This window comes from Oncorhynchus mykiss, chromosome 2, assembly GCF_013265735.2.
Source record: "Oncorhynchus mykiss isolate Arlee chromosome 2, USDA_OmykA_1.1, whole genome shotgun sequence".
Taxonomy (NCBI): domain Eukaryota; kingdom Metazoa; phylum Chordata; class Actinopteri; order Salmoniformes; family Salmonidae; genus Oncorhynchus; species Oncorhynchus mykiss.
In genome coordinates, this window is record NC_048566.1 from 42,664,204 (window position 1) to 42,686,138 (window position 21,935).

Below are 21,935 nucleotides of genomic sequence, written 5' to 3' on the forward strand. Positions count from 1 at the left end.
GTGTGTGTGAGTGAGGGACAGCCAACAATGCAGTCCCTCTGCCTTGAGAGGTCAGAGGCAGGTTGTGGCAGGAGAGTGCTCTGTTAGGAGAGGATAAATGTCACATCACTACATTCTCAGTCAATTCTGACAGACAAATGTTTTATTCACACTTTTTTTACATTCCTGATTATAATCACACACACAACCAGAATAAATATATTTCCAGTACAAAAGACTATAATTCCCACAATGCTCTGCTTCATAGGCATTAATACTCGATGTAAACAGAAGTGAGAACAAAAGTCTGCCGTTTTAGGATTTCTGTTAAAATAATCTCAGATATGGAACAAAGACAGTCTTGCTATATGAATGCTTAGTTTGATCTACTGTTAACGTAAGTACATATTAAACCTTGTTATGTTTGTTTTTATTATTGAGTCTGCCACAGTAGTTGGTCGTTTGCTAGCTAGACAAATCATGCTAGCTAACGTTAGCTATCTGGCTACAATATCCATTTACATGTTATTCAGTTACAAACGTCACATTATCATGTCTTCTGAATATTAGATTAAGTGAGCATTTGCATCAATTTTAGCTGAAATGATATTTATTTTTACTGGTTTATTTTTGGTCCACCATATGTCAAGATAATCACAGCTAACCTAGCCACATTCCTGGGTGATTAACGTTAATGTGTGTTCCATGGTTTCTCATTAGCTAGCTATAGTACATCACAAGAACAACTAATTAACGTAACAACAACGACGTCGACGTAACAAGCTATATCTGGCATTGCTGCAATGGCATGTTCTGTCGCTAGTTGACAGATGTTTGGGGTATGGTTAGCTTAGCTAGCTATGTCAAGAATTTGTGGAAACTAAAGGGATTCTAGCTACACAAATTGTCTGGGGTGCGGGTAGGCCCACGGAGAGGGAAGTAGAGGAAAGATAATTTGACAAACATCTGTGAAGGAACATCTAAAGCTTTGATGTTTCAGCTCAACTTTTAAGTATTGTTTATCAATAATACAATAATTTTACTTTTTGAAGGTATTATCTATCTGGTGCTGAAATGTTTTTATTCTTTTGCCAGTGTCTTTGCAAGGAAACTTGCTTTCCAATCTGTTGGTTTGAGACTAAATTCATGTGGTGGAGCAGGCTATAATTTATGATTGCTTTATGACATTGATATAGCCTAGGCCTAACCAAAGAGGAAGATGGTGTTATTGGAAAACCGAATGGTTAGGCAGGAAGTACGACAGCAGTTCTTCCTCATTTTAGACATGTAACATTAAGCCTAGGCTAGGCGTTTTTGTGTAAGACTGAAACTACAGTGTGAACTTCGATAATAACATGAGTGGTGTGATCTCATTGGGGAGTGTTTTGTGTGCTATCTGACCAAAAACTGAGGGGTGTACTACATTTAGCATTTTAGTCATTTAGCAGACACTCTTATCCAGAGTGATTTCTAGTAGTGAGTGCATACATTTTCAGAATGTGTTTTCTTCATACTGGTCCCTGTAGAACCCACAGTCCTGATGTTGCAAGCACCATGCTCAACCAACTGGCGACACAGGACCACAGAATCAATAATTAAGCCAGCTATCTGGTTCATTAGAAAAGCTAAACTAAGAAATATGTTTTTGGTTGTTGGGTCAATCAGACCATGCCTATTTCAAGCTCATCTTAAAAAATAAAATGTAAATGTTTTTTTCAGAATATTTAGACAAGTTAGCTGGCTAACTCATTGATCTTGCTTTGTAGTATATCCCTCTCCTTGAGCCATTTGCTACTTACCTCCAACCAAAGTTACATCATCAGGACTAGTTATCAAGGAGAGTTAGCCCATTTTCTCCACCGTGTGGCAGAGTGGTACTGTAGCAAACATCTGTTCGTTGTGAAGAAACAGACAGCAAACCAAAAAACATACATACTGCTAAGGTAGAGAATAGTTTAGGGAGTAAATGTTATCTTAAGGGTTACATGGAGAAAGTCTGACCTCTGAAATGAAAATGGATGGCCCTCCCTCAAGCAAAATATATTTAACCTAAACCCTCCCTGAATGCTTTGAAAAACAAGTGACCCTCCCCTAAACCCCAAATAATAATTAAAACAATATGGATAGCAGAGAACATGTCTACCATTTGCCTTCACTTCTTTGAATTTTTTGTCCTGTTGGCGTTACATGGCAATGCAGAAATTTTGATAATGCTCAGGGCTGCGAGCCAGAAGGTTGTGGGTTCACTGTGGAGAAGAGTAGGGGTGGAAAGATCTCATTTATAGTAAAAACATTAGATGAATCTATCATCGTATTTGCTGGCTTACATTTGTCTGCGTGGGTAAGCATACTCTGTCTGGGCAGGCCTAACTTTTGCAAGTACCAAGCTCAGATTCCTAATTACGCCTCAGATTTAATTATTAACAGGGATAGTTTCTGTAAATTGTGTGGTATAAAATTACACAGAATGATGTGGAATTGCATGCCAAATCAGTGTGTCTTGTTTGCAACGAAACTCTCCATGTTAATAATTAAATCTGAGACTTCATTAGGAATCTGAGCTTGGTACTTTCAAAAGTTAGGCCTACGCAGACAGAGTATGCCTACTCACGCATAAAAATGTATGTTTTAACTGCTGGCTACTTTTCTTCCGTGGCTTAACCCAATGAGAGAAGGTTACAAGTGTTTCCCTAAAACTGTCTGGGTTTAAACATATTTTATTGTACAAAAAGTGAGTAGCTTAATCAATTGATGGTGACAATTAGATTACTTCCCAAGTAAAGTCTAGTTTTTGTTTCTTCGGCTATAGAAGGTTTTTTAGCTCAGCCTCTGAATGTCAACTAAACAATGATATTCCCATATGCATCCGAGTCAAGTCATTCCTCTGTATTTTACAGCTTGTTTCCAGCATAAAACATTGCGGACCAAAGCGCTGTTATACAGTGCCTTCGGAAAGTATTCAGACCCCTTCACTTTTTCCACATTTTTGTTTACGTTACTGCCCTTATTCTTAAATGGATTCAATTTAAAAATCCTCAGCAATCTACACACAATAGCCCATAATTACGACGCAAAAACAGATTTTTAGAAATGTATTAAAAATACAAAAACGGATACCTTATTTACAGTAGTAATCAGACCCTTTGAGCTCAGGTGCATCCTGTTTCCGCTGATCTTCCTTGAGATGGTTCTACAACTTGATTGGTCTCCACCTGTGGTAAATTAAATTGATTGGACATGATTTGGAAGGGCACACACCTACCTATATAAGGTCCCACAGTTGACAGAGCAAAAACCAAGCCATGAGGTCGAAGGAATTGTCCGTAGACCTCTTAGACAGGATTATGTCGAGGCACAGATCTGGGGAAGGGTACCAAAACATGTCTGCAGCATTGAATGTCCCCAAGGACACAGTGGCCTCCATCATTCTTAAATCAAAGAAGTTTGGAACCACCAAGACTCTTCCTAGAGCTGGCTGCCCGGCCAAACTGAGCAATCGGGGGAGAAGGGCCTTGGTCAGGGAGGTGACCAAGAACCCGATGGTCACTCTGACAGAACTCCAGAGTTCCTCTGTGGAGATGGGAGAACCTTCCAGAAGGACATCCATCTCTGCAGCACTCCACCGATCAGGCCTTTATGGTAGACGGAAGCCAGACGGAAGCCCCACCTCAGTAAAAGGCACATGACAGCCCACTTGGAGTTTGCCAAAAGTCACCTAAAGACTCTGACCATGAGAAGCAAGATTCTCTGGTCTGATGAAACCAAGATTGAACTCTGGCCTGAATGCCAAGCATCACGTCTGGAGGAAACCTGGCACCATCCCTACTGTGAAGCATGGTGGTTATCATGCTGTGGGGATGTTTTTCAGCGGCAGGGACTGGCAGACTCGTCAGGATTGAGGCAAAGATGAGCGGAGCAAAGTACAGAGAGATCCTTGATGAAAACCTGCTCCAGAGTGCTCGGGACCTCCGACTAGGGCAAAGGTTTACCTTCCAACAGGACAATGACCTTAAGCACACAGCCAAGACAATGCGGGAGTGGCTTCGGGACAAGTCTTTGAGTGGCCCAGCCAGAGCCTGAACTTGAACCCGATCGAACATCTCTGGAGAGACCTGAAAATAGCTGTGCATCCCCATCAAACCTGACAGAGCTTAAGAGGATCTGCAGAAAAGAAATGGGAGATACTCTCCAAATACAGATGTGCCAAGCTTGTAGTGTCATACCCAAAAAGACTCAAGGCTTCAACAAAGTACTGAGTAAAGGGTCTGAATACTTATGTAAATGTGATATTTTCATTTTTTAATTAAAAAATAAATAAATTAGAGAAAATGTCTTAACCTGTTTCTTTGTCATTGTTTTTTTCCCCCAATCAATTTTAGAATAAGGCTGTAACCTAACAACGTGGGAAAAGTACTTTCCGAAGGCACGGTTTTAAGACGACAAAGAAGGCCTCTGCTTTTTGACATTTTCTTTAATAAAAGGCAGGCTTATGGCACCCTCTCATACCCCCTCAATTTGAGTCTTGGATTTAACTTAACAGCCCTTCACTGACATGGAGGTAGGCTATTTAAAGAGTGCATGGTGGGTGGAGTAATTGAACAACCAAATCTATGGACATATCAGCCTATTGCCTAAATCTGTCTGTCAAACAGGTAGGCCAACCTTTTATTTCTTAAATAGGAAGAAATAGGCTCCAACACGAAGCCCTCTTGTTCAAATGAAGATTGAAATGAATTATGCAATTATTGATTGTGCCACAATGCTTCAAGTTTCAGAACCACAGTGGAAGTTACTTGAATCTGGCTTATTGTGAGGTCAAGAACTCAATAACATCATGAGCAAGAAACATTTTGTTTTTAATAAAATCTATTATTGTGATAGCAAGCTATAAATTTGACTTCGATCCATTACTTAGACAGATACATTTGCTTATTTGTGATGAATTTGTCAAGAAAAAAAAGAATATGCCCAAGGTTTTACTACTAGCACTTGAAGATTAATGGGGAATCTTTTTCTGTCTTGCTTTTCTAACTCTTGCCTTGTGTGTCTTTTTGTCTCTTTCCCTAACCCACAGGTCCTGTATGTGGCTGGGCCTGTAGCCTGCGCTCTGGGGCCTCTTCCCACAAGCCACACCCAGCCCACTGCTCCCCTGACCCACTGTTCCCTATGCTAACCCTTCTGAGCATGTTTTACTATATCTGTCTGCGGCGCCGGTCCAGGAGCGGAACTCGGGGTGAGGCGCTGACCAGCAGGCGGGCCGTGGAGTCAGGCCAGCGGGCCACCCTGCCCATCAGCGTGGAGGTGGAACAGTATGCCAAAGGTATAATCTTTCACCTGCTATTGTGCCCTTGAGAAAGGCACTTAGTCCAACCCCTTAAAATAGCTCCAGGTGTGCTGCACTGGAGCTGACACTGTGCTCCTCCCAAAATGTGTGTTTGTGTGCTTTTGTCTGGTGGATTGGGATCAGATGGACTAACCTTATCCTATCCTATAGAGGTGCTGGACTTCAGCTCCCACTACGGCAGTGAGAACAGCATGTCGTACACCATGTGGAACCTGGCCGGCATGCCCAACGTCTACCCCAGCTCTGGGGACTTCACCCAGACGGCCGTGTTCAGGGCCTACGGGACGTGGTGGGAGCAGTGTGCCAGCGCACCTCTGCCGTTCCGCCGCACGCCCAAGGCCTTCCATAGCCAGGACTACATCGAGCTGGCCTTCGAGGAGCCCGTCTACCCCACAGCTGTGGAGGTGCTGGAGACCTACCACCCGGGGGCCATTGTCCAGATCATGGCCTGCTCCCTCAACCCCTTCTCTCAGAACCCTCCCACAGACGTCAGGTAAGGAGGACCAGTGGTGGTGTGGGACTCGGGTTGTAGAAATGTAGTTTGACAAATCTTCTATTGTGAAATCTCTGCTTTTCATCCATAGCCACTTTCACACCTTCCCTATATACCACCCTCCATCCCACTGCTGGCTTGCTTCTGAAGCTAAGCAGGGTTGGTCCAGGTAGGTCCCTGGATGGGAGACCAGATGCTGCTGGAAGTGGTGTTGGAGGGCCAGTAGGAGGCACCCTTTCCTCTGGTCTAAAAAAAAAAGATCCCAATGCCCCAGGACAGTGATTGGGGTCTTTCGAATGGATGTTAAACGGGTGTCCTGACACTCTATGGTCACTAAAGATCCCATGACAATTATCGTAAGAGTAGAGGTGTTCACCCTGGTGTCCTGGCTAAATTCCCAATCTGGCCCACATACCATCACGGTCACCTAATCATCCCCAGCTTACAATTGTCTCGTTCATCCCCCTCCTCCTCTCCCCTGTAACTATTCCCCAGGTTGTTGCTGTAAATGAGAATGTGTTCTCAGTCAACTTACCTGGTAAAATTAAGGTTTAAAAAAAAATATACCGTGAAACTTAAGTTAATAGCCGGGGTGTTCGTTTACTTCAATCTCTCAACACAACCGGTGCGTATTATGAGACAGGCTTCTATTTGAGTCAGTCGTCTATTTCCTTAATGCACACAGCGCTTGCTCAATACAATTTTGAAAAGACTACCACATTGTTTGTTGTGACCATTATAATAACAAATCTATCGCAGGTCAGACTTGCAAAGACTAAGCTGCCTATCATACACCCCAATTTCGCCATTCAGCACCATGGAGAGCGGTACCGGTAATCACAAGCCGTGTTTTCTTTTTGGTGGCGCCATGGCTAGCAACGATGACAGCATTTTTAAAGAATGTTTTTAATGCACATGACTGTAGGAATATCAAAGCTGTGTCCATGGTAACCTCAAACAATTCATTTACACCCAGCGTTTATTTGAAACAGGCATTTATGTGCTGAAATTTGTGCCGATGCCCGGCTATTAAAAGGGACAGGCAGCTATTTGAAACACCGTTTAATTGGAGTTTTAGGCATCAGGATATGTAACAGACAGAGCGTTTGTGTGTTTACAGTCAGTATTTGTGTGTGTGTGTGCAAATTAAGGACTGATTGGGCATAGAGTGAGTGTGTGCATAGTCTGTGCAAAAATAAAAATGTAATACAAGGTTCAATGCAGATAGTCCATGTAGCCATTTTGTTATCTGTTTAGCAGTCTTATGGCTTGGTGATAGAAGCTGTTCAGGAGCCTGTTGGTGTCATACTTGTTGCTCCGGTACCAGTTGCCGTGTAGAAACAGAGAGAACAGTCTATGGCTTGGGTGCCTGGATTCTTTAACAATTATCCGCGCCTTCCTTTCACACGGTCTGATATAGAGGTCCTGGTTGGCAGGGAGCTCGGCCCCAGTGATGTACTGGGCTGTCCGCACCACCCTCTGTAGTGCCATGCGATCGAGGGAGGTGCAGTTGTCAAACCAAGCAAGGATGCAACCAGTCAAGATGCTCTCAATTGTGGAATGGAGTTTTTCTATTAATTAGTTAATAGACCAATAAGATTCCAAAAGAGTTCCAAACCTCTCTGCCAATAACAGCTAGTTTTCAGTTTCCCCCTCTCTACTCAGACCACTCTGACAGTCCTAGAAAAATGATTGCTTGTGAAACTGCTCTTTGCTAAGAAGCTATTTTGTTTGTTATCAATTAAAATTGTCAAAAGTAATCACAGTAAGGTTCTTAATTTTTACCCATAAATGATTTGATATTGAGATTAAAATGGCTGCATTGGACCTTTTTAAAGTCATGGGTGCACATTGTTTTTGTTATTTTTTTTACAAATGGGTAGTCCTGGGACTCTAACCCATGCCTGGCGTTGCAATCGCCATGCTCTAGTAACTGAGCTACAGGGGACCACAACGAAATTTGTGTTTGTACTCTATGGGCTGGTTTCCCGGACACAGATTAAGCCTAGTCTCGGAATAAGAAGCACTTTCACTTAGATTCTCCATTGAGCACGTTTTATTAGTTTAGGACTAGGCATAGTATGTGTATGGGAAAACTGCCCTGAATGTCTCAGATTAAAGAGTGGTGAGTGCGTGTGTACCTCCTGAGAGGTGTACCTCTGTCTGTCCCCAGGTGGGAGGTGTTGTGGGCTGAGGAGCCCACCAATGTGCTGACCCCCCAGGCCAGGCAGTTCTCCCCCAGCATCAAGCAGCTGAACTTCCCCACCAACTTGATCCGCGTGGAGGTCAACAGCTCCCTGCTAAAGTACTACACAGAGCTGGATGCCGTCGTCCTGCGTGGCCAGAAAGAGAGGCCCATCCTCTCCCTTTATAAGATGCCCAGGATCGACATCTGTGACCTGAGTGACAGTGATGAGGAGCTGTCTGACCCGGGAGCCTCCTTCCGACAGGCCGGGGATGGCAAGCACATTAACCTGGGGAATGGATACTTCGATAAACTGCCCTACGAGGTAGGGAGAATACGCTATTAGACACTCACATATACTACAACACTCATATATGGCTGCTGGCTGCATTTTCTGTCCACGAAACAGCAATAGTTGCAGGACAATTGCAAGATGCTGTTTTTCAAACAATTCTCGCTTTGGTTTTAAAGATGGACTATGCAGAAATCGCTCCGCCATTTCCTGGTTGCAAAAATGTGAATAGTTCGCCTGATTTCAGTTTGTGACTAAAACAAGCAAGTACAGTGTAGATGGTACAATGATTCTCTAAACTGCTATGAAAAATATTTTCCATAACCAAAAATATTGTATATTCAGCTGTTTGAAACTGGTGTACAAAACTGAAAGTAAAAAATGCAGAAGTGAAACTTAATGGAAACATAGAAATAGCACACATAGAACAGATATAATGCTTCTTATACTTGCTTTTAATGAGAATGACAGATCTATAACATGTGATATAGATTTTTTTTATGTGAATTCGGTCGGGTCGCCCAAAAAGTGACATATTGCAGCTTTGAGTGTAGTCCTATCTACTGAAAATGTTTATGCTTAGGATATCTTGGGCAGTTTTTGCACTTTGCGTGGACTTAATTGGACAAAATATATCTCCCATAGACCTAAACATACTGGCTTGGACCCATGGAGATATTTGAGATTATGCTTAGTAATTTTCATGTCATAAAGACATGTCATATTTTCTAAGACAAGCTTAAAAACACTGGCTATTCTCTTGGTTTTATGTACTACTCTCCAAACCAGTGTGTGTGTGTGTAATACAATCTAGCTATTATCTGCTTGCTGATACACTGTGTTCAACAGGGTATTGTTTATTCACTGCACACATACACACATCTATTCTCTCTCTACCTCTGTCTTACTGAGAGAAGCACACATCCACATTGCACAAACAAGCAGATTCACTGCCACAAGAATATTGCTTTGTGTGTGTGTGCCACGTACACTTTTTTTATATTAATCTGCTCTTCCTGACATCATCCCGTCTGTTTACATTTGTCTTGTTTTCTTTCTTGCTTTCCTTATCCCTCTCTCTTCCTCCATTATTTATCTTTCTCTCTCCCTCTACCCCCCTCTCCCACCATCCTCCCTTCTCTCTTATTCTCTTTCTGTAATTATCTCTCCCTCCCTCTCCCCCTGCAGTTGATCCAGCTGATAGTCAGCCACCTGACCCTGCCCGACCTATGTCGCCTAACCCAGACCTGTAAGCTACTCCACCAGCACTGCTGTGACCCCCTCCAGTACATCCAGCTGAGCCTGCAGCCATACTGGGCTCGCCTCAGTGACACCTCCCTGGGCCACCTGCAGGGCCGCTGCACCCTGCTCCAGAGACTCAACCTCTCCTGGACCGGCAACCGCGGAGCCCTCACCCTCACTGGCTTCAGCAGGTGAGTTATGGGATTGGGGGGCTAGAGGATCTGGACATTTGTGGTTCATTGGTCTCCGTCTTCAGTGTGGCATGTGTGTGCCCATCACTTCTGTTGATTTCAGGGTGAGGAGCCATCTGTGTAAATATTGGACTATAAATTGTACCTTTCTGTATTTTACTTGTGCTAAAATCTTTATTCTCCTGAGCCATTTACTTTATGCTCATATTCTTACCTTTTATTATTTATTGTTGTTGCATTGTCGAGAAGGAACCTGCAAGTAAGCATTTTTTAGTTGGACGGTGTATACCATGTGTATCCCGTATATGCAACTAATAAATATTGAGACTGAAACTAACATAAAGTTGTCAAATCCGGAACTTCCCTGTTAATATTGTGTTGCCACGCCACAACACAGGTCTGACTTCCTCCCCCTCCTCCCCCTCAGCTTCATGAAGGCATGTGGCGGGAGCCTGGTGTGTCTGGAGCTGTCGTGTTGTCACTTCCTGAGTGAACCGTGTCTAGAGGTCATCTCCCAGACGTGTCCCGGGCTGCAGGAGCTCAACCTGTCCTCGTGCGACCGCCTCCACCCCCAGGCCTTTACACACATCTCCAAGCTCACCCAACTGCGCCGGCTAGTGCTCTACCGCACAAAGATAGAGGTACAGTGCCTTCTGAATGGAACCCTGGACTTATTCCAGATTTTGTTGTTACAGCCTGAATTCAAAATTGATGAAATAAAAATAAAAAATCACCCATCTACACACACTACCCCATAATGACAGTGAAAACTTTTTGCAAATGTATTCAAAATTAAATACAGAAATATCTCATTTATATAAGTATTCACATCCCTGAGTCAATACTTTGTAGAAGTACCTTTTGGCAATGATTACAGCTGTGAGTCTTCCTAGGTAAATATCTAAGCGCTTTCCACACCTGTATTGTGCAACATTTGCCCATTTGTTCCTTTCAATATTCTTCAAGCCATGTCAAATTGGTTGTTGATCATTGCTAGACAACCATTTTCAGGTCTTGCCATATATTTTCAAGTAGATTTAAGTCAAAACTGTAACTCTGCCACATTCACTGTCTTCACTGATTTTGCCTGTTGCTTAGCTCCGTTCCATTAGATTTTTTTTATACTGAAAGACTCCCCAGTCCTTAATGATTACAAGCATACCACCACTATGTTTGAAAATATGGAGAGTGGTACTCAGTAATGTGTTGTATTGGATTTGCCCCAAACACAACACTTTGTATTCAGAACAAAAAGTGAATTGCTTTGCTACATTTTTTGCAGTATTATAGTAGTGCCTTGTTGCAAACAGGAAGCTTGTTTTGGAATATATTTATTCTGTACAGGCTTCCTTCTTTGCACTCTGTCAATTAGGTTAGTATTGTGGCGTAACTACAATGTTGTAGATCCATCCTCAGTTTTCTCCTATCACAGCCATTCAACTCTAACGTTAACTGTTTTAAAGTCACCATTGGCCTCGTGGTTTCCTTCCTCCCGGCAACTGAGTTAGGAAGGACGCCTGTATCTTTGTAGTGACTGGGTGTATTGATACACCATCCAAAGTGTAATGAGTAACTTCACCATGGTCAAAGGGATATTCACTGTCTGCTTTTTTTATTTTTATTTTACCCATCTACCAATAAGTGCCCTTCTTTGTGAGTTATTGGAAAGCCTCCCTGGTCTTTGTGGTAGAATCTGTGCTTGAAATTCAGTGCTCAACTGAGGGACCTTACAATTATCTGTATGTTTGGGGTACAGAGATGAGGTAGTCTTTCAAAAATCATATTAACTTTTACAACCCAAGCGGCCGTCAACGGCCTTTCTTTAAATTACTGTAATGCCACGAACGGCCTTGTTTTTCTAACAATATCTCTGTCAATATTGAAAAATGAACTTTCTAACAACCTGTTGTCATATTGCCGTGGCTGTTGTCATCAACCGGAAACAGGGTATGATGTCATTTTGACTTTTAAAAAAAAAACTTCATTACTGAATATGACATCGCAGAAGCAGACATGACTTTTCAATGTGAAAGAGGCTTTATCTATGTTGGTTGGGGAGTCGCACACGTCCTTGCACTTCGAAAAGTGATGATGTCGAGGTGAGTGAAATAAGTAAACAGCAGTTTGGTGTCTTCAATGTTTGATGCTGTGAAACTTGGGGAATAGCTCACAGATTAGTAAATCATAATTTGGTTGCACATCCGTGCCAGTGGTCAAGCTCGAATGATTGCTCTCTGTCTCATGGAAATAGTTGCAGTGTTTAACGTTAGCTGTATATAGTCAACTAACTAGTTGATTGTTTTCTCTTGTTTCTACCAATGTAATTATACGGAAACTGCTTGCTATAGCTAATTAGTTAATCTGTCAGGCAAGAAAAGTTGTGTGTAGCGAGCGGTACATTTGGACGGCGCTCACGAAACGTCAACCTCAGCTGTCACTTTCACCACTACAGACAACCTGCAAACTAGCCACTGCAATGAAGGCTAGAGTAAATTGTGTTTATCTGTCGGTCTTAGGTTATGGTTTGCTAGGTGCAGATAGCCAGCTAACACGCTGCTTGTTTTGCCCCGTTTCTACCGATGCAGTTCATTTGGAAACTGTCCCAGCTTCTAACAAATCACCTAACATTGGTGAACTTTGTAGTTCGTCTCAGGCAAGAAAGCAGGAGTTGATTTGGAGGAGAGAGAGAGTGTGTGTGCGTGCATGTGTGGAATGGGAGGCGTGTAGCTAACTTTATCACACAATTTATTATGGACACCCCTTATTAGGAAGAGAGTGTGTGTGTAGAGGAAGGAAAAGCGAGACGGGGAGCGAGATTATGTTCCTGACTACAATGGTATCCTATTTGTTGCTCCTCTCCTCTCCCTCTGTTACTGTTCCTCGAGGTCAGTGAAAGTGAAGGAAGTGATGTGGAGAGTCAGGGCTCAGCAGTAAAAGGCAGGGTGGAATAGGAGTTGTGAAGAGGAGGGAGACAAGAGTAGAGGGAGAGGGGGCACACCCGAGAGGGGAGCCTACACTTCCATGGCGTGTCTGCCTAATGTCCCAACATTCACCCTTGTACCACACAGCCTGGGCCTAAAGTGACAGTGGCATGGGTTTTGGAGTTGTTTTTAAAAGTAGTAGGAACTTCTATCTGTTCCAGAGCTTGTAATGGATTACAACAAGAACGTGGGCGGGGTTGACCATCTTGACCAACTGAGGAGCTATTACAATGTTGGACGCACAGGTAGAAAATGGTGGACGTATGTGTTTTGGGGGATGCTCAACATTGCCATCATAAGCGTACATTTTATGAGGGATCCTGCAAAGGCCCCTTCCCAGAAAACACAGGCGCTGGTCCCTGAAGGCATTCAAAATGCTGCTTGTGCATTCACTTTGATATTGCTACAGTGGCAGGAAGAGGGGAGACGGGTGTGGCACCAGGGTGTGTGGACCAAGATGTAACTCATTTGAAAGCAGGTGAAGTTTGAAGGGCACAAGAGTGGGTGTTTGGTGTGCATCCAGAGTGGACGCAGTGTAAAAAATGGGAGATATGTAGAAACCTCCTTTTGGGTGGTCTATGCCACTTTGCAGGATGGGGCCATGCATCTAGAAGTTCCATGTTGTAGGCTAAATGCAAACGCTAAAGTGACAGTGTGAAATATGAATTTGTCCTACAAGTCTTTTGTCTCTGAACACTTGTTGTGTTTTGTATATTCTCTTTTTCCGTCTCTATCTAATACTTGTTGCATTCACTGAATTGTCAAAGTAGGCTACTATTTCTATTTGTGTCAGCCCTGGTCTGTACTAAATCTTATTGAGAGGGGTTACCTACATTTTGAAATACTGTAGGCTCTGAATAGTTGTTTGCATTTCTACATTGTTACAGAAGTAAGAATCATTGTCAATCAAATGGACTACTTTGTGTGTGTGTTTTGAAATAGTTTCTGGATATTGTCCTCTGATCACATTTTGGATAATTTGATTTATTCATATGTAAATAATATTTATAAGTATGGGTTGTGCTTGGTACATTTTTAAGTGAGTAATTTAGTCAGATGTACTGAAATGTAAAACTAGGGTTTTTTGTTGTGTTAATCGTTTTTTGATAGTGTCTTTACACAATGGAAGACAAAATGAGTGTTATTCCCATTGACATGAATGTGGTGTCATAGTTTTAAAGAGCCCAACCTATTCGATAATAAGTTCACTTGTAATTGTCATTTTGTTCTTTGTTTTGGAGCTATGTCTGTTTGTTTGAAATGTGTGAGAATGAGCTTTATCTTGAAAATTGTCAGTAATCTACAGCAGCATTCTAGAATTTATATTGGGGTTTAAAGGGTTAAACACTATTGCACACCATGCAATTTGTGATTTGTTAAGCAAATGTTTACTCCTGAACTTATTTTGGCTTGCCATGAACAAAGGGGTTGAATACTTATTGACTCCAGACCTTGCAGCTTTTAATTTTTAATTATAATTTGTAAACATTTTGAAAAACATTCCACTTTGACATTATGGCGTATTATGACAAAAAAATCTAAATTTAATACATTTTAAATTCAGGCTGTAACACAAAATTTGAAAAAAGCAATGGGGTGTGAATACTTTCTGAAGGCACTGTATGCTAAATAGGGATGCTAATCGGTTAGCCAACAAAAATACATTTGACCGGTCATGCTTATCGGTCTGTAGGTTAATTTGCATAATTTACTGGAATTAAATTGGCAGGTGTGTATTTTCGTTAGCCATAATCATGCATCTTACTTATCACACGCGTACATCATACAGAGCCTAGTCTGAGGAGCGGAATGGCCTGTCAACTGTCGGACAGCTCGAGAGCAGCTCCTCAAAAAGCTGGTAGCCTACTGGAGTGAAACATCCTTTTATAAGCCCAGTCATTGCGTAACAAATAGCACATGATTGCATTTCGAATTGTTAACTGTTTTGATGGCCACACTTTAAAAAGAGTTACAATTTGTATTTCTCAACTCGTAATTAAAGCAAGCCTCCCATTTGCCATTCGAGTGCATTGGCTATAGTCAACGGTAGGCAGGCTACTAGCGTGTCACTCACCACTTTGCAACGTAAGCATGAGGCTGTATTTTTTTTTTTTTAACATTTACATTTTTTTTGTTAACCTTTTATTTAACTAGTTAAGAACAAATTCTTATTTACAATGACGGCCTACCCCAGCCAAACCCTAACCCGGACGATGCTAGGCCAATTGTGCTCCGCTCTATGTGACTCCCAATCACGGCCGGTTGTGATACAGCCTGGATTCGAACCAGGGTCTGTAGTGACGCCTCTAACACTGAGATGCAGTGCCTTAGACCGTTGTGCCAATTGTTTGAAACCTGAAAGTTTTACTTCCCTGTAACGAGGAAAGTCTTACCCTGCTTCAAAGTAGCCTACCAAAAATCCAACCATAGAAGTGTGGAGGCAATTCTTTTATGAAGACTTCATGCCATTAAACAGCATTTCTCTCTTGTTCTACAAAAGCATGTGTTTTGTTTGAATTTAGTACTAGCTTTAGATCCAATAGTGTCCTCCGCAGTGCTTATAATCAGACTTCAAGTGTGAAAGGGCTTGGCCAACCGATGGTTCAATGGAACACTGTTTCATCTGCATTTTTCAGCATTACCGATGTTATTTTATATAGATTGTAAACAGTAGTGGGCCGAGTATCGATCCTTGGGGCACCCATAACTTAAGCATGATGCCGGCGCTAAGGTTGTGGATTCATTTCCCACAGAGATCACACACTAAAAATGTATGCACTCACTGCGTTGTCACTTTGGTTAAAAGCGTTTGCTGAGTTGCATATACTCAGACGATGTTGTAACACAAGTTCTGCCTTATTTTTAGGCTAATGCACATGGGTAAATTGGCGGTGTGAATGGGTTAAGAGGTAGTTGTGTTTCCTATTAGATGCATGACCTGTGGATGGCATCATTGTGGTTTACGTAGGACTAATTCTCTGCTGTCATCATTTGTAATGAACTCAGAGCTCGGGTCACTGTTCTCGCCCAGGCTTGCTACACAACCTTACAGAGCATTTCTGAGTGTTGTTTTCATGTTTCAGCCTTTTCCTAAGGCAGACACTATACCGTAGTCTTTCCAGTGCAGTGAGGTTGAGGTCTAGGCTTTCAGGTTGTTTACTGCAGGCAGACTGAGCAGGCTGTGTGTGTGTCTGCAGTCCTATGTGTCATCCAGCCCTGTTGTCTGTCATTAAGCTGTCACTGGTATAATTAAATAGTTCTCAGACTGTCAAAAGGTAAAGAAAGAGACCACAACATACACACACACACGTACACCTTCGAGATATTTGCTAAAGTACACGTCACGCACCCTCAATTGCCATTCGGTGGCATGTTGACAGTTCCACATTGAAATCTCACCTCTATCCCTGTCTTACAATGGTGGATAGGTGATAAGCAAATGTATTAATTTACGTTTTGAAATGTTCTACTACCCTAATACTGTTGTGCGTTTGCCAGACCAAGTCATCTTGGAGAGATATTGAATAACATGGTGTAGACCTGTTTTATTGTACTTTTTGAAGTGACACCTTTGACACACATTCCTGAGTCTCATTTTACTGTGTTTGTACAAAAAGGGGTGCAATCATCATATTTTGGGTGAGTTGATAGAAACTTAACTCAACTTCGTGACATTTTCTCTCTCTCGCTTTGTTTATGCTGCTGCAGCAAACAGCCATGTTGAGCATCCTAACATTCTGCATTGAGCTGAGACACCTCAACCTGGGGAGCTGTGTGATGGTAAGATTCCCCCCACAAATGCACTCAGATAGACATTTCTAGGATCAGCTTCACTCCTAACCACAATCAAGAATCATGACAATTGATTCAGTTATTCTATGTTAGCTGACAGCCCTGAGGTCACCACCCCTATGTTCTCCTTTCAGATAGACGACTATGACGTGGTGGCCAGCATGCTGGCTGTCCGCTGCCGCTCACTGCGCTCCCTGGACCTGTGGCGCTGCAGAAACCTGACGGAGCGCGGCCTGGCTGAGCTGGCTGCAGGGTGCAGACTACTGGAGGAGTTGGACCTGGGCTGGTGCTCCACACTGCAGAGCAGCTCGGGCTGCTTCCAGCACCTGGCTCGCAACCTGCCGTGCCTGAGGAAGCTCTTCCTCACCGCCAACCGCACCGTGTGCGACTCGGACATTGAGGAGTTGGCTGCCAACTGCCCCGCACTGCAGCACCTCGACATATTGGGTGGGTACTACCTCCCCCTTTCTTTCTTAATCTATATCTCTTTCTCTTGGTCTCACACAAGTTTATATAAAATCATTTTATGTTCACACCCGATATTTGATATCGTATTTTACTTGGAGCGTTTAAAACACAGTATTCACTATTATTTGTCTGTAATTGCCTATCTGATTAATCTATGTATTTCTGAGTGGTCACATTAATGTTGCTCACTCCTGTGGTATGTTTGTGTTGTTGATTGACAGGCACCCGGATGGTAAGCTCCTCTTCCCTGAGGAAGCTGCTGCAGGCGTGTCCTAAGCTCCTCCTCCTGGACGTGTCCTTCTGCTCGCAGGTGGACGCCCGCATCGTCCAAGAGCTCTGCGGACTCTTCCCCAACGTGGCCATCAAGAAGAGCTTTACCCAGTGACCTCACTCAGCCCCACCCTCACACAGGGGCAGTGACACAGGGACACCAGGGGGAGGTGCTAATTTAGACTAGCAGGGTAGAGTACTACTGGATTTCCAGTGGGTAGAATGAATGGGCCTGATGGCTGAGAGCACTGAGGCCTATTGTAATGTGGACTGAATGGTTAGGAGTGTTGTGGTGCCCTAAGCATCAGCTGAACACCTCACCCACACCTCAACACAGTCTCCTCGTGTCAAGCCGCTGAATGCAAGAAAGAGTCTTAAGAGTAAAACTGTTTGAAATCAGGGTCACGGCTGCCAAAGCCGCTAGATTTCATCATTGGTCAGCCGGTAACTGACACATCTGGTGGCTGCTTGTCATCTGCCCACCCCCCACCACCCTGTGACGCATTTAGTAAAATGGGTGACCTCAATGTTGCATCTGAATCTGAAATCTCAGGGTTTTTATTTTGTTTATATTGTTTTAATTTGTTTTATTTATTTTTGTCCGCGAAACATTTGAGTCCTGTTTGATTTCCACTGCCACAGTTTGTTCTGAGACAACAAAAATTATGGGAGTTCATAAAAATTTACATTTGGCACTGATACTGAGACAAAACATTTTTGGGGTGTATTTGATGTTGAATATTGTGCAAATTGTATGATTGTAAAATTATATCACTTTCCTTAATTATTTATTGATCTTGTAGTATATTATTGCACATCTCCAATGCTATGAAGCATTTCCTTTAAACTGAAACAAAGCTATTGAGGAATAAACGCTATACAATAGGCTGTACTTGTGAGCACCCACATTCCCATACAGAACATCTTCGCATGTGCATGGGAGGTCGTTTCACTCTCCTGCAAATGTGATAATCGAGGGGCAACTACTGCGGAGTAGATTAGCCTCTCTTATCCCCTCTCTTCACTATCTTTGTTGTTGTGGATATCGGCCTGATATGCAGCTACTGAAATTTTTTATAGCTGAATCTATCTTTATGCAAAACCTGAAGTTTCATTTTGAGCACATGCTAGCTAGTATGTGAAGTATTTTTGTGCCTTATATTCATGACTGAATGTGGTGTCCATGTGTGTCAGTGATTTGTAATGCTTTGCTTCCTGCCCTCTACCAAAGTTACTAGCAAATCCCAGGTCCCTCACTATAGCTTTATTTGACCAGTGAAGAAACCCATGCAGATCTGTCATCTTGATTGACACATGCAAAGCCATATTTATTTTAAACAGAATCTTATCTCCATCTTTCAATTCCCTTTTTATTAAGTGGCAGTTATGTGAATGTCTGCTTTTTGGATTACATTTTCTTTTATCTGTGGAAACGTGGTCTGGTCACACTCAAATCACTAAAGTAACCTGCAGAGGCAAACTATTGAAAAACATATTAATGTCAACACTCGTACAACGAACACACACACACAACAAACGCACACAATCTGTCATCCTGCTACACAAATCTAGTTCCTCTCCTTTGTCCGGTCACTAGTTGACCAAAGTCACCACAATTTTCACATTGTAATGCTACTTTTATTTAAAGGCATTTATTTATGTGGACCTGCTCTTTTTTGCAGTGATTGACCTTTCCCAGTTAGTTTTGGATGTGTGTGTGTGTGGTCAAACTTTGTGCCATTTGTAAAAACTTTAGTAATGTACCCTTAACTAAGTGTGAATGTCAGGTGTGGTGTCATCAAGACTCGCCGGCAAATAACCGCTCTAAAGTATTGAAAAAAGGTTGCACCTCTACTACGACAAAACTGGGTGCTTTAATTTTAAATAAACAGAAGGTTGATGACTGAGACTACATATTTATCCCCAACTGTATATCCATTGAAATGCCAGGTTTGACTGCCTTGTATTTATGGCTCATAGTGTACATTGTGCTGACATTACACCACCTTGTTTTGATCACTCTTTAAATAGAAAGGTGCCATACAGTGTTCTCTGGCTTGTCCCTTGTAGGATAATTCTTCTTGGATCCAGGTAGAACCTTTTCACCCAACAACAAACCCTAAAATGACTAGTTTCTTTACATGAAAAAGGTTTGATGTAGAACCCTTTTTTCTGAGGTGCCTTATCATGAGCGGTGACTCAACAGAAATAACTATATTGAAAGGTAGGGGTAGAGTCTTCTTGCCTTACGACTCAAACTGAATTTTTTTTGCCGATGCTCTTTTGTTTGCTACGAACTTCAGTCTGAGATTGCCGTCATTGAAGTCGTTTGTGGTGATGTCAAATTGAGGGGTGTTGTACCAAACAAAGTAATCAGTGATTGGGATCACCTCTAACCAATCGGAGTAACCAAGCCATTGACACATTTTCACCCATTTACCCATAGGCTTTACACACGTGTGTTCTGGCTCTTTGCTCAGCCCATCGGTTTCTGGGACCAATCAGAACGGTTAGAATGTTTTTTCCATTCTAGAAATTGTCATGGAGTTACTCAGATCCAGACTCATTGCAGAGAAGAAACTAATGTCTGAGGGGGTGGCAAAGCATTAGGCCAGAGCAAGGAGTTTGGGTAGCCAGGCAAAGGGTCATCTTGTGTTTTTGGAACAACTAGAGGCCATTAGTCAGGTTGACTGGAAGTTCAGCATTAGCCTTAAGCCTCTGCCGTTTTACTGCCTATTAATACTACAGGGAGAAGTGACATACTCTTGTCTCCTTAATTGCCTTTTAATAAATTGTTTGTGCCCGAGTTTAATGATGTATATTGTGGCCCTGTAATGTGCCCTAATGATGGAGAACGAGGCGGCTGCCGGTGAAGTATTCATTTGGACTGCCTCCCCGATGATTACTGATCCGCCACTACCACCGCCGCTGCCCCCCCCCCCTCAGACAAGACGTGATTCATGGAGACTTTCTGCTCGATGCAGCGGCTTGATTTTTCACTGTCATGCTCTACTATAATCCTAATGCATCCGTAGGGGATCCTCAGCAATTAGTTTAGCTTGTATTTGTTTTGCAAGAGCCAGGCCAGATGAATCTAGAAGTAAAAAGTCTGGATGAAATGATTGCCTCTTAAATTAAAAGTTCTGAAGTCAATTTTTTTTTAACCCTAAACAAGGAAGGAGCAGATGTGAACTCTCCCAACAGATGATGTTGAACTGTTGTGGTTACTGCTGGTCTAACAAGCAAATATCTAAGCATGGCATAATGAGAGCTTTCACACTACTGAGCCGAACCAAACCAAGCTTGGCCTGGTTACGGATCCATCATAGTTGCTGGAACTAGGGGGGAAAGGATCATGTGAAATGAAAATATCTGAGCCTGCACAGGTCAGATCTTGTTGGCACACTTGTGTGAAAATGCAGTGCATGGGGTCAGTGATGTCACTGTTGGAAATTTCCCTCTGTCCAAGCTATAGTTTTTTCAGAAAGGTGGGGTTCCTTTGATGTTCAATTTATGGTTTCCACTAGTTACCACAGCCAGAAATGGGCTATATATGATTTTATGATATTTAATACATGTTTCTGTAGGTTGCCAAACCTTTTGTAGTTTTTTTCAGACACAAATTAAACAAAATAAAAATTTCAAATTCAGATTACAGACATTGTTATGCAACATAATTACATTATTAAACAATTCTGCAAACGTAAAATAACAGTATAATCTCTTGTAGGCAGATTCTGCGTGTAGACCAAAGAATCAGTTGGAACTGAATGGGATGCTTGAGATGACAAGCAGCAGAAGTTCTGCTTTTTTGTTCTTAGGATGTTTTAGGATTGGGCGAAGGCAGTGCTTAAACTGCTTCAATTCAAGTGCTTTGCACATGGGAGGGGGGTTGCTTTGGCTTTGGGAGAAATATATTCAGATTCTCTTTAGCCGAAATCTGCATAGATGATGTTTTGACAGTGTCAGAGGTGGTGGGACTGCTTTTGAGCTGTCAAATCCAGAAGTGGCTCCCAGCGTTATACCTAAAGCAGACATTGCCATTGGCTGCACCGAGTCACTTTAATTAAGAGAAATGCCATACAACCATGTTTACAAGTCCGAACACTGGAATGTGAATTTGTATCTACACCTCGATTAGGCTGATAGAAATCGTCATGATCACATTTAATGATTTTCAGCATCATTATTTCTATATAGCGTACACTTTCACGTTCTGAACTTCCAACGCAAGTGAGGTGGGTGTGGCTTCGTGACAATGATCACAAGAGCAGCTCCTTGCCAATTTGACAATTCCAACACAGTTCCACCTCTTACACTGCCAAAACATCAGCTATGCATGCGGGTGTTGGCTATCGCCGGTTAGCGCTTGATCTGATTGAATCTAGGCCTTCGTCTTTGCCGAAACTCTCAACTTCTAACACGTTTTGGCCCGGAAATTAATCATGCAGCTGACCAAATTACACAATATTTTACTTCTGGGTTAACCGAGATTACATAAATTAACATAATTATTACAAATGACAACGTTGTTTACAAGGACGATCTCCCTTAAGCATTGCAAAGTCCAATTGTATGAATTGGAATTCGTAACATATCTTTTTTTTGCAGGACGTAACATATATGAAATGAATGACGTTACACACAATTGTGCAACATTTTGGGGGCCCGTTTATACAAAACCTCTAGAGCATCACT

The 21,935-nt window shown here is 42.3% G+C and overlaps 1 protein-coding gene across 2 annotated transcripts; it reads left to right on the plus strand.

Annotated features, from left to right (window-relative positions):
- Nucleotides 1-220: 220 nt before the first annotated feature.
- On the plus strand, nt 221-19,146 carry LOC110490029 (F-box/LRR-repeat protein 4). 2 transcript variants are annotated; one of them, XM_021563119.2, is made up of 9 exons: nt 221-376; nt 5,054-5,299; nt 5,474-5,816; nt 7,990-8,326; nt 9,482-9,726; nt 10,154-10,367; nt 16,416-16,487; nt 16,634-16,946; nt 17,189-19,146. In XM_021563119.2, the coding sequence occupies exons 2-9, from the start codon at nt 5,146-5,148 to the stop codon at nt 17,350-17,352; spliced, it is 1,842 nt and encodes a 613-aa protein (XP_021418794.1). In that variant the 5' UTR covers nt 221-376; nt 5,054-5,145; the 3' UTR covers nt 17,353-19,146. The 2 variants fall into 2 exon arrangements, with proteins under 2 accessions (XP_021418794.1, XP_021418804.1); XM_021563129.2 differs by lacking the exon at nt 221-376 and having other exon boundaries at nt 5,173-5,299; nt 5,476-5,816.
- The last annotated feature ends 2,789 nt before the right edge of the window (nt 19,147-21,935 follow it).